This window comes from Nerophis ophidion, linkage group LG26, assembly GCF_033978795.1.
Source record: "Nerophis ophidion isolate RoL-2023_Sa linkage group LG26, RoL_Noph_v1.0, whole genome shotgun sequence".
Lineage (NCBI taxonomy): Eukaryota > Metazoa > Chordata > Actinopteri > Syngnathiformes > Syngnathidae > Nerophis > Nerophis ophidion.
The window spans coordinates 1,764,278-1,777,573 of record NC_084636.1 but is presented as its reverse complement, the minus strand read 5'-3'; the positions used below and the strand labels follow the sequence as shown (position 1 = coordinate 1,777,573).

The 13,296-nt window shown below is 42.0% G+C and overlaps 1 protein-coding gene across 1 annotated transcript in view; it reads left to right on the top strand.

The window, feature by feature from the left end:
- lonp1 (lon peptidase 1, mitochondrial) overlaps positions 1-11,703 on the top strand; it is a 22,406-nt gene extending 10,703 nt beyond the window's left edge. Inside the window, exons 11-20 of the mRNA XM_061888518.1 lie at positions 1,908-2,086; positions 2,154-2,241; positions 4,944-5,066; positions 5,125-5,241; positions 5,318-5,458; positions 5,523-5,688; positions 5,752-5,835; positions 10,962-11,089; positions 11,155-11,319; positions 11,396-11,703. Of these exons, the coding sequence (XP_061744502.1) occupies positions 1,908-2,086; positions 2,154-2,241; positions 4,944-5,066; positions 5,125-5,241; positions 5,318-5,458; positions 5,523-5,688; positions 5,752-5,835; positions 10,962-11,089; positions 11,155-11,319; positions 11,396-11,560 (1,356 nt within the window). The 3' untranslated portion in view covers positions 11,561-11,703. The remainder of the gene's footprint in view (positions 1-1,907; positions 2,087-2,153; positions 2,242-4,943; positions 5,067-5,124; positions 5,242-5,317; positions 5,459-5,522; positions 5,689-5,751; positions 5,836-10,961; positions 11,090-11,154; positions 11,320-11,395) is intronic.
- Positions 11,704-13,296: the final 1,593 nt, after the last annotated feature.

Genomic DNA, 13,296 nt, shown 5'->3' with positions numbered 1-13,296 from the left:
AGGATCACCCTTTCTAGATATATAAAGATGTGTATTTACAGCATACCTCTAAAGGCCTAGTGGCCACATACGTGGACAGCACCTTTTAGCTCTTATTTCCAAAATGGTGTACACTACTGAATTGGGGTCTTATGGCCACTTATGTGGACACTTATACTGCCATCTGGTGGTGTCAGAAGAGTATAACATACAATGGAATTTGGGGAAAAAAAAGTGTAAAAATAAGAATTAGCATGTCACTACACAAGAAGTACACGTTTGTTTACTTATGGACTAAGTACATCATTTTAAAAGATGATTCTTAGTTTTTATCCAATGTTTTATTCAATATTTATTTTTATTTAATTAGGGTCCAATAAGCCCTAAAGGAAATAAAAAAAGAATGAAAGCAAACAGTTTGGGCCTTAAGAGGTTAATAATATAAACATACTACGCAAATATAAAAAGAGTCAGCTTTTAGTAAAAAAAAAAAAAATTGTGAATTTTTTGTTTGTAATTGGGTTTTAATCTTCATTATTTACTTTGTTATTACAGTATGTCTCTATATACATATTTGTTTTATCAATTGTGGCCTTGTTATTATTGATTATTAGGCAGCACAGTGGAACAGGGGTTAGTGCATGTGCCTCACAATACAAGGTCCTGAGTTCAATCCCAGGCTCGGGATCTTTCTGTGTGGAGTTTGCATGTTCTCCCCGTGACTGTGTGGGTTCCCTACGGGTACTCCGGCTTCCTCCCACTTCCAAAGACATGCACCTGGGGATAGGCCCCTCCCACCTCCAAAGACATGCACCTGGGGATAGGCCCCTCCCACCTCCAAAGACATGCACCTGGGGATAGGCCCCTCCCACCTCCAAAGGCATGCACCTGGGGATAGGCCCCTCCAACCTCCAAAGACATGCACCTGGGGATAGGCCCCTCCCACCTCCAAAGACATACACCTGGGACGGCGTGGCGCAGTTGGGAGAGTGGCCGTGCCTGCAACCTGAGGGTTCCTGGTTCAATCCCCACCTTCTACCAACCTCGTCACGTCTGTTGTGTCCTTGAGCAAGACACTTCACCCTTGCTCCTGATGGTTCGTGGTTAGGGCCTTGCATGGCAGCGCCCGCCATCAGTGTGTGAATGTGTGTGTGAATGGGTAAATGTGGAAATAGTGTCAAAGCGCTTTGAGTACCTTGAAGGTAGAAAAGCGCTATACAAGTGCAACCCATTTACCATTTACACCTGGGGATAGGCCCCTCCCACCTCCAAAGACATGCACCTGGGGATAGGCCCCTCCCACCTCCAAAGACATGCACCTGGAGATAGGTTGATTGGCAACACTAAATGGTCCCTAGTGTGTGAATGTTGTCTATCTCTGTTGGCCCTGCGATGAGGTGGCGACTTGTCCAAGGTGTACGCCGCCTTCCGCCCGAATGCAGCTGAGATAGGCTCCAGCACCACCCACGACCCCAAAGGGGACAAGCGGCAGACAATGGATAGATGGATGGATGGATGGACACTTGTTATTTCAAATGTTGGCCAGAGGTGGAGCACTTTTAAAAGCGACACACAGTCAATGTGAACAATCCTTCCTTTTTGGGAGCACCCTCATGTTGATGATATCACCACAAATGAGACATTGTCTATTAGATGCAATGTTATTACTGGGACCATCATTTATGTCATCGCTTCTTCACACCTCCTCATATGGAAGATACTTTTCCTTCTTCGCGTCTCAAGATGTCTAAAAATACAAGAACACACACAGTAGAAAAGCACTGTCAATGTTTTCAATATTTTTCGTCTTGCCCCGTCCTAAAGAGAATATATACATATATATATATATATATATATCCCAGTTGCCCTCACCACACACACTATTTTTGCGTAGCGCTGATGTAACTAAAGTGGCGCTTTTTTTGCAGGAGTTCATAGCCGTCAGTCAGCTGCGAGGCTCCACCCAGGGCAAGATCCTGTGCTTCTACGGCCCCCCCGGGGTGGGCAAGACCTCCATCGCCCGCTCCATCGCCCGGGCCCTCAACAGACAGTACTTCAGGTTCAGCGTGGGCGGGATGACGGATGTGGCTGAGATTAAAGGACACAGGTGGGTTCCTCGTCTGGGATGTTGTCGCAAGCGCCGTGGTCTCTACACCGTGTTTGTGGGCGCTCAGGAGGACCTACGTCGGTGCCATGCCGGGGAAGATCATCCAGTGCCTCAAGAAAACCAAGACGGAGAATCCTCTGGTTCTGATCGATGAGGTCAGTGTCAGGTTCAAACACTGATGACATCTATTAAACAAGACAAAAGGCAAAGAATCAAACAGAGACAGCATTAAATTTGGACTCAGATCTGAGGAGAGACGTGGCCACTGTACTCTCTGTACAGTCCTGCACCACGCTCTCCCCCAAGATCGTACTCCTCCTTCTTTTTTTGACTTTCTCCCCTATCCTCCCCACAGCTGCTTCCTGAGGGAAGTGGGTCGTAAACAGCGTTGCCTACGGTTACCGAACAGTTCGAAGAGAGTTCGTCAAATAGTTCAAAAAGAGTTCCATAAAATAGTTCAAAGAGTTCCATAAAATAGTTCAAAGAGAGTTTCATAAAATAGTTCAAAAAGAGTTCGGAAAATACTTCAAAAAGAGTTCTTCTGGAAGTTGGGCATATCCTGCTATCTGTCTGCTTCGAAGTCCCAATGGAGTTTTACGAGCATTCTTCTTGGTAGATTTCAGCCTTTTGTCTTCTTGTCAGTAACACAATGTAATACAACGTTTTTTGTGATGATTTAGAAACAATTATTCGAACAGTCAACAAGCGGTCCTAATCACGTTGGTCTTCTAATGTCAATCAGCATCCTGTTGCCATGGAGACAAAGTTTTATGAGGTTGGGCGACAAGGACAATATGATAGAAATAAATGTGGCCGACCATATAGCTTTTGATACTATCGTAGTATTGTGATCATTTAAATGAAGGGAAAACTATTGAACACTAAAGAGCAATTATTATTTTTTTAAATATATGTATTAGCCGCACCGTTTTATAAGCCGCAGGGTTCAAAGTGTAGGAGAAATGAAGCAGTTTGTGGCCCGGAATTACTAAAAATGAATAGGGAATAAATCCAATAGAAATTAAACAAAACAAGTTATCATCCAAAATAACTATTCTTTTGTTGTCGCCTGCTTTTTGTGCATTACCCTTTCCATCCTTACCCTTTCCATCCTTTGTACCTAAGCTACTGTGCGGAACTGTAAACTTTGTCTAAGTCTAATAATGCGTGTTGTTGACGTATCCTGGCTGTGTGTAAATTTGCATCCTAAACGCAATGTAGCGTCCTCGTTAGCGGCTAATGTCCCTCCACAGTGCAGCTTCTCAATGTGGGAGACAGGGAATAGCTAAACATTCTTCACTACACAGCGGACAAGGATACAAAAAAGCTCACCGCTAAGCTAGAAAAGTTGGTCTAAGCCAGGGATGCCAAACTCGAGGCCCGGGGTCCAAATCTGGCCCGCCACATTATTTAACGTGGCCCGCCAAAGGCCGGAAATAATATACCTTATTAAAATGCTTAATATTTTCTTACTGAATATATTTGTTCTTTCCTTTTTAACATTAAAAATCATGTACTGCATGCAATTGCATGTCTTTTAAAATTTAATATTATCAAAATATGATCATGTATTCCCAAACATTTTTTTACTAAAATAAAGATAAATACTGTACTTAAATATCTGCTTGACTTATTATTTCAAAACAAATTACCAATGAAATTGTAGACTGTAAAATGGACAATAGGCTACGGTTAAATTACGATTGACTTTTTTTTACCGTAAAATCAATTTTGCTACTTTTTTTTATTTACAGTAAGACACTAAAACATTAAAAAATACAAAAAAATATATATTAAAACATCTATTTTACAGTAAAAACAAACAAACTGGCAGCTCTGTTGCTAAAAAAAAAGTGCTATTGTTTCTCCGTTTATTCCAGTTTTTATATGCAGTAAAAAACCCACTGCTTCTACTGTAAAATTCTGGTGTCTCAGTTGCCAGTTTTATTGTTATATTTTTGTTGCAGCTCATGTAAAAAAATATATTGTTGATGTATTATAGTCGAGGTTACTGTGGCTGATCCGTTACACAGTGCTCAATAATGGGGTAGAGCGGAATATTCTGTATGTTAGGTCAGGAAAAAACTGAGGCTATTTCATCCCTACAAGCCTGTTTCCCTGCTTTTCATCGTCTGAAGAGCAGGGAAACAGGCTTGTAGGGATGAAATAGCTCATGCAAAAAAACTGGATATTTCATCCCTACAAGCCGGTTTCCCTGCTTTCCATCCCCTGAAGAGCAGGGAAACAGGCTTGTAGGGATTAAATACCCTTTCCAAAAAAACAGAGGCTATTTCATCTCTACAAGCCTGTTTCCCTGCTCTTCATCCCCTGAAGAGCAAGAAAACAGCCTCTTTATTTTTCCTGACCTAACGTATATTGTCTGTGCGTGCGTGTGTGTGTGTGCGTGTGTGTGTGCGTGTGTGTGTGCGTGTGTGTGTGCGTGTGTGTGTGCGTGTGTGTGTGCGTGTGTGTGTGCGTGCGTGTGCGTGTGTGTGTGTGCGTGTGTGTGTGTGTGTGTGTGTGTGTGTGTGTGTGTGTGTGTGTGTGTGTGCGTATTTTATATATATATATATATTTACTCATTGTTAAAAGCAGCCCTCTGAGGGCAACCATAACTGCCATGTGGCCCTCAATGAAAATGAGTTTGACAGCTAAGCTGTTTTTCTAATTGCTATATTATAATTATCATACCAAATAATCCATTGCGAGAATCGTGTTGACTCGGATCGTCGTCCCAAGAATGTCGTAGGATGGTTCAGTGAGTAAGACTGTCCTCTAGAACTAAAATATTGTCTTCTCAGGAGGATGTAATAAATAATGCGATACAAACTTCAGGCCGTCCCTTATTTGTTGCCAGGTGGACAAGATAGGCCGCGGGTATCAAGGCGATCCGTCCTCAGCTCTGCTGGAGCTTCTGGACCCGGAGCAGAACGCCAACTTCCTGGACCACTACCTGGATGTTCCTGTGGATCTTTCAAAGGTGAGCGCGTGCTAAGCTGAGCGTCTGCGTTGAGCTAACGGTGCTCCCGCCCCCCCAGGTGCTCTTCATCTGCACGGCCAACGTCACCGACACCATACCGGAGCCGCTGCGAGACCGCATGGAGATGATCAACGTGTCGGGATACGTGGCGCAGGAGAAACTGGCCATCGCTCAGGTAGCAAGCTAGCCGACCTTCTTTGGCGGGCGCGCACCTCCTCTGTGTGCTAACTCGGTCCCGCCTTGTGCCGCAGCGCTACTTGGTGCCTCAGCTGCGCTCGCTGTGCGGCCTCAGCGAGGACAAGGCCTCCATCTCGCCCGACGCTCTCAGTCTGCTCATCAGACAGTACTGCCGAGAGTCCGGGGTCCGCAACCTGCAGAAGCAAGTGGAAAAGGTCAGCAGATCCAGAAGGTACCATCCGCGCCGTGCCCTCCCTTCACGTGGCTCCTCCCCATCAGGTCTTCCGCAAGGTGGCGTTCTCCATCGTGAGCGGAGAGCGGCAGACGGTCAGCGTCTCCCCCGACAACCTGCAGGAGTACGTGGGCAAACCCATCTTCACCGTGGACAGGATGTACGACGTCACGCCGCCGGGGGTGGTCATGGGGCTGGCGTGGACGGCCATGGGTGAGTGGCGTGCGCACGCAGGCGGCGCCCCTACGGGCACTAAAAGCTGTTTTCCCTGCGCAGGAGGATCAACGCTGTTCATCGAGACCTCGCTGCGTCGGCCGGTCGGGAAAGATGCCAAAGGGGAGGGGTCGCTGGAGGTGACAGGTTAGTGCAGCGTTGCGATCGCTCCTCCGCGTTAACACACTCATCATAGAGAGGTTGCTCCTCCAGCATGGAACATTCAATGGGTCAAAAGAAAGAGGTCTATGAAGCTACTTAAAGGGGATGTTTCTTACTTCCTCACAGTTAGTTTGCAAAGCAAAAAATACAACAACACAATTGGCAAGCTTTTTTTTTACATGCTTTTAATTTTTCTTTGCTATTTGGGCTTGTTGGACCCTAATTAGAATAAAAATCATATTTTGATTTGATGTACTTGTATGTGTACTTCATGTTTAGTGACATGCTAATTCTTATTTTTACACTCTTTTTTTTTTTTTCCCAAATTCCATTGTATGTTATACTCTTCTGACACCACCAGATGGCAGTATAAGTGTCCACAAAAGTGGCCATAAGACTCCAATTCAGTAGTGTACACCAGTGGTCCCCAACCTTTTTGTATCCGCGGACCGGTCAACGCTTAATAATTTTTCCCGCGGCCCGGGGGGGTGTCCTTTTTATTTCTTTTCTTTTTTTTTTCTTCTTTGTCATGAAAAAGGGACGTTTTTGTCATGAAAAAGGGAGCTTTTTGTGGTTGGTGCACTATTTGTAAGTGTATATTGTGTTTTTTATTTTGATTTAATAAAAAATAAAAAACAATTTTATTTTTTATTTTATTTTTTATTTTTTTTTATAAAAAATTCTTCTGCGGCCCGGTACCAATCGGGGCACCGCGGCCCGGTGGTTGGGGACCACTGGTGTACACCATTTTGGAAATAAGAGCTAAAAGGTGTTGTCCACGCATGTGGCCACTAAACCTTTAGAAGTTAGACCAGGGGCTGTTCTTTACTTCCTCAGTTACAGTTTGCAAAGCAAAAAATAGAACACCACCACAATTGGCTAGCCTCACCTCTTAAGGCCCAAGCTGTTTGTTTACATGCTTTTTTTATTTCTCTTTGCTATTTGGTCTTATTGGATCTTGATTAGAATAAAAATCATCTTTCGATATGATGTACTTAGTCCATAAGTACACAAACGTGTACTTCATGTTTAGTAACATGCTAATTCTTATACTTTTTTTTTCCAAATACCATTGTGTGTTATACTCTTCTGACACCAGCAGATGGCAGTATAAGTGTCCACATAATTGGCCATAAGACCCCAATTAGTTAGTGTACACCATTTTGGAAATAAGAGCTAAAAGGTGCTGTCCACGCATGTGGCCACTAAGCCTTTATAGGTTTTAAAGGGGCTATTTCTTACTTCCTCACAGTTACAGTTTGCAAAGCAAAAAATACAACACAATTGGCAAGCTTAACCCCTTAAGGCCCAAGCTGGGTTTTTTTACACTCTTTCCCCCCCACCCCCCAAATTCCATTGTATGTTATAGTCTTCTGACACCACCAGATGGCAGTACAAGTATCCACATAAGTGGCCATAAGACTCCAATTCAGTAGTGTACACCATTTTGGAAATAAGAGCTAAAAGGTGCTGTCCACGCATGTGTACACTAAGCCTTTAGAGGTTAGACCAGGGGCTGTTTCTTACTTCCTCACAGTTACAGTTTGCAAAGCAAAAAATAGAACAACAACACAATTGGCTAGCCTCATCTCTTAAGGCCCAAGCTGTTTGTTTACATGCTTTTTTTATTTCTCTTTGCTATTTGGTTTTATTGGATCCTGATTAGAATAAAAATCATCTTTTGATATGATGTACTTAGTCCATAAGTACACAAACGTGTACTTCATGTTTAGTAACATGCTAATTCTTATTTTTACACTTTTTTTTCCAAATTCTATTGTATGTTATACTCTTCTGACACCAGCAGATGGCAGTATAAGTGTCCACATAAGTGGCCATAAGACCCCAATTAGTTAGTGTACACCATTTTGGAAATAAGAGCTAAAAGGTGCTGTCCACGCATGTGGCCACTAAGCCTTTATAGGTTTTAAAGGGGTTGTTTCTTACTTCCTCACAGTTATAGTTTGCAAAGCAAAAAAATCAACAAGAACACAATTAGTGGTTTAACACTACACATTTTTTTCTTAGATGATGTAATAACGCATGTTTGTTTCGCAGGCTGACAGAAATGTTGAAATAGAATATTTCTAATACACATTTTTACAACATTGGAAAACATTAGTAAAATGGAGGCTTCTCAGAGGGCGAGATAACTCCTGGATATGAGTGGCTCAGAATGGCCAAAAGTATAGATGTGTGTGTCCAAGTTAAAGGAAACATCATGCTGTCGTTTGCTGTGGTCTGGAACAACATGGCGCACAAACAACTATGAGAAATGCAGCCAATATTACATACAGATAATGTGTCATGAGACATGCAAATATGTTAAATACACAGAGGACATAAGTAAAGGAAATGAAATATAGCTACAAACGAGGCATAATGATGCAATATGTACATACAGATAGCCTACATGCATGTTAGCATGGATTAGCTTGCAGTCAAGGATCGACCAAGTATGCCTGATTAGCACTCCAACAAGTCAATTACATCAACAAAGCTCACTTTTGTGCATTCATGCACAGCATAAAACGTGTGGTGGACAAAATTAGACAAAGGAGTGGCATAAAACACGTCTTTCTCTGGCAGTTTCAGAGACAATGGTGAATTCCAGGGAACAATAAAGTACTTTCTATTCTATTCTATTCTATTCTATTCTATTCAAGGACGGGTGAAATGAGAAGGACAAAACGGCGCTGGCCAAATCCTCTCATGAGTGAAGCATGTTTAATATAAATACTAAACATTTATATTAGGAAGCTTTGTGTCATGTTTGTCCTCCAACAACCAAATTAAAACAACAAACATGTTCTCCCCCCCCCCCCCCCATCTTTTTCCTTTTTCATGCATTTTTGTAAAAAGCTCCAGGGAGCCACTAGGGCGGCGCTAAGGAGCCATGGGTTGGCGACCCCCGGGCTAAAGGATTAACAATGTCTTTATAGTGGCCTAGTGGTTAGAGTGTCTGCCCCGAGATGGTAGGTTGTGAGTTCAAACCCCGGCCGAGTCATACCAAAGACTATAAAAATGGGAGCCATTATCTCCCTGCTTGGCACTCAGCATCAAGGCTTGGAATTGGGGGTTAAATCACCAAAAATGATTCCCGGGCGTGGCCACCGCTGCTGCTCACTGCTCCCCTCACTTCCCAGGGGGTGATCAAGGGTGATGGGTCAAATGCAGTGTGTGTGTGACAATCATTGGTACTTTTAGCTTTAACTTTATTATCAAAATAACACATCAACGGCAAGCTGAACTGTCAATGTGTGCGCTCGCACACACTAAAGTACCTTTGGTGCTCTCAAACATTTACAACCGGGGTGTCCAAAGTGAGGCCCGGGGGCCATTTGCAGCCCGCAGCTAATTGTTTACTGGCCCGCCACACATTCTGGAAATTTTATTGCAAAATTAAAAAAAGACATAAAAAACTAGAAAAAGTTGCTATTTTTTCCACACAAAGTTTATTTTTTTTGTCTATCTTTATTTTTGTTTTTTTGCCATTGCTCCAAAAAAAAAAAATGTTTAAAAAAAAAATCTATATCATAATGAATTATTGACCTGTTCAAAACTCCAATTACTTCAAATATTTCACTTGAAAATGTTGTTTGTGGAAAATATTGCATATATTGTGTGTTTGCCATATAAAAACAATGTTTTTTTTTTGACAAAAAAAAGCATACAAAAAATAAAATAATAATTAAAACGTTAAATCGACAGATATATCTGAAGTTGATCTCATGACTTAAGTGTTGAAAGTTAAAAAAAATAATAATAAAAATGTATAAATTTATGAGTGGGGGACCATTTGGATCCCAAAGATATTCAGTGGGATTTTATTGATCTTTTCTCTGTTATTACTCAAAAATAATAATTAATTAAAATGGATGGTGTCCTGCATTGTTGATCTTTTTAGGGCTCCAATTACTTCACGTCAAACATTTTGGGTGGTGGGGCAAATACTGCATATTTCAGTTCTACTACAAAAAACAAAGTTGTCTTTAACAGAAAAGGCTTTTTTTTTTTTTTTTTACTGTATATCAACCTGAAGTTGATATAGAGATTTAGTGTAAATGATAAATAAAAATGATAATTAGACTTGTTTTTAACATTTTAATGACTGAGACCCTTTATGGTCCCCGGAAGCTCTTAAAGTTAAAAAAATTATTTAAAAAATGTTAAAAAATCCATATATTTTTCCGTGTGCAGCCCTCAGTGGAAAAAGTTTGGACACCCCTGGTTAACAACAATGTTGCTACTTTAAAAACAAATTCCCATTCGTCTTGCTGTTGCCAAACAACTTTTTTGACCCCAGGGGTCCGACTTTTCCACTACAGAGGAGCTCGGGGCCCACTTAAACATTACCTTTGATTTAATAATCTTAGTCTTGATTTTTATCTTATTAACTAATTATAGTTGACCAGAATAAACCTTGTGTAATGATATGAAAGCCAGTGTTAATACATGAAGTGTAGGCTTAGGTCAGGCTGATTTAAAGAAAGAAGTCCTAATCAAATATTCTGCATTAGAAAGGGCTCATTAAAAACTGATGAAAAATTACAATTATCCATCCAATTTTCTACCGCTTGTCCCTTTTGAGGTCATGGGGGGGCTGAAGCCTATCCCAGCTGTGTGTTGTGCTAAAACAAACGAGATTAATAATAAATAGGTTTCTTAACTAAACTGTCAGTACAATTTTAGTCCAAATGAAAATACAGCTTCACCACTTTAGGCATCATTTTTGCGCTTAAGAAACTTCTCTATGACCTTTTGAGATTGTCATTACTGCCACCAGTGGTGGAAAGGTGTATTACAACTTTGAGGAACAAATGTTTTTTGTCGCTTGCTAGGAAACACTGTCATGTTTATGTAGCATATTACCCAGAAGGCTTAGCGCTGGGGCTGGAAGGAATTCGAGTGTTCGTTACGCATCTTTTTGTTCCTACTTTGTTTCGATTGGACGGTTGGCGTTCTCCAAGACAAATTCCGTGATGCTGATTGGACAAAACTGCACATAATTGGCAGCGATCTCCTGAATTGGCGTGATTTGGAAGCCACCGCGACAACGGTGAAGATCAGGAAATGACAATATTTTTCTTGCCACTTCACTTTTTCCGCAGGTCAGCTGGGCGACGTCATGAAGGAGAGCGCCAAAATCGGGTCCACTTTCGCCAGAGCCTTCCTGATGCAGCGGGAGCCCGACAACGACTTCCTGGTCAACTCTCACCTGCACCTGCACGTTCCTGAGGTGAGCGAGCACCGTCACACTTTAGGCGCAGTTGAGAGCGGACGCCTTCTCTTGTCACCTGTCAGGGCGCGACCCCCAAAGACGGCCCGAGCGCCGGCTGCACCATCGTCACGGCGCTGTTGTCCCTGGCAACCGGCCGGCCCGTGCGCCCCGACGTGGCCATGACGGGGGAGGTGTCCCTGACCGGGAAGATCCTTCCTGTGGGAGGGATCAAGGAGAAGACCATCGCCGTGAGTCAGGTCACATGTCCGCGCCCTTCTAGTCCGGGCAGGTCGACCACATGTCCTTTTTTTGGTTCCCTGCCAGGCCCGCCGTGCGGGGGTGACCTGCCTGGTCCTGCCCGCCGAGAACCGAAAGGACTTCTCGGACCTGCCGGACTACATCAGCGAGGGCCTGGAGGTCCACTTTGTGGATCACTACAGTCAAATCTTCCCGGTGGTCTTCCCTCTGGCTGCGAAGTCCAGGTCGTAGCCACCGACCGCCTCCTCTCTTTAGCCAATGAAACGCTGCGACTCTGGTGGGCCGCAGCTCCCACAATGCACTGCTGTGGACAGACTCTTTCCTAGATAAATATTATTTTATATTCATGTCAAATAATAAATCCACTAGAACAATTTCCGCATGTTGGAAGGAGGACGGTGATGACTATGTCATTAAATACCACAATCGGTACAATTTTAACATTAGCATGCTAGCTTTTTAGCAAATTTTGCAGGTAAACACCTTCAAATATTTCGTCACTTGATGAATGAGCACTGTTAGCATGCTAACGCTAGTATGTTGTTTTTTTTAATTTAGCTAGTTATGTAGGTATCCACCTGAGTCATATTTTGGTACTTGTTAGCGTTAACAGGCTAGCATTTTAAACAAGTGACACACCTCACCGTAATATATTTTTGTTATAGTTAGCATTTTAACATGCTCACGTTAGCATGCTAACTTTTCAAGCTAATTTAACAGGCATACACTTCAGTGTCAGATATTGTTGCTTGGAACGAATGATCACTGTTAGCATGCTCACGCTAGTCTGATAACCTTTTGTTAGCTAATTTTGTAGGTATCCACCCTACTCATATTTTGGTACGTGAATAATGTTAAAAGGCTTGCATTTTAAATTACACACCTCAGAGTAGTTTATTTTGGTAATTAACGCAGGTGCAGTTAGCATTTTAGCTTTTCAAGCTAACTTAACGGGTGTACACGTCTGTCAAATATTTAGTTACTTGAACGAAGGATCCCTGTTAGCATGCCAATGCTAGTATTTTCTTATTTTTATTTAGCTAATTTTGTAGGTATCCACCTGAGTCATATTTTGGTACTTGCTAACGTTAACAGGGTAGCAATTTAAACGAATGACACACCTGAGCGTAATCTATTTTTGGTACTTGACGCAGGTACAGTTAGCATTTTAACATGCTCAAATAAGCCTGCTAGCTTTTCAAGCTAACCTAACAGGTCCACGCCGTTTTTAATGCTAACTGTAAGCATGCTATTGTTAGCATAATACTGTTAGAATGCTAGCGTATTTCTTTTTTAAGCTCATTTTGCTTAAAATTGTTTTGTTACTTGACGCTACCTGGCCTGCGTGCTAACTGTTAGCATTTCAGTTCGACTTTGGCTCTTTCAACATTCACACACAGTTACTACCAAAATCGCATTTTGTAGTTCTTTGACAAACTTCTTTACATTGTGTAGGTTTTGAAGGTGAAAACTACCAAAATGGCCACCGCAGCCTTTATTTTATACACAAACCGAGATGATGATGTGGCTAGCTCGCCATTTGTGTACAAGTTCTACTTTTAAGCATTCAAGTCGCCTTATTTGCACCAGGGGAATGGAAGATGTTACCATGGAAACACAAGGGGGTGACGCAGCATCAGGACCAATCGGCAACATTGCTGGCCACTACATTAGGTACACCCTCTACTGTAATCACAAATAGAAATGGTGTAAGAGTAAATAAAATAATATACTTTACGTAGATTAAAGAATGAAGAAGTAAATCGTTGCCGGTGTAAAAAAATGTTGATTGAGAATCACAATTCACAAATTGAGATTTGGTAGTGAGAAAGATCATTTAAAAAAAATTATATTGGGAAAACACTTAAAGGGGAACATTATCACAATTTCAAAAGGGTTAAAAACAATAAAAATCAGTTCCCAGTGGCTTGTTGTATTTTTTGAATTTTTTTTCAAAATTTTACCGG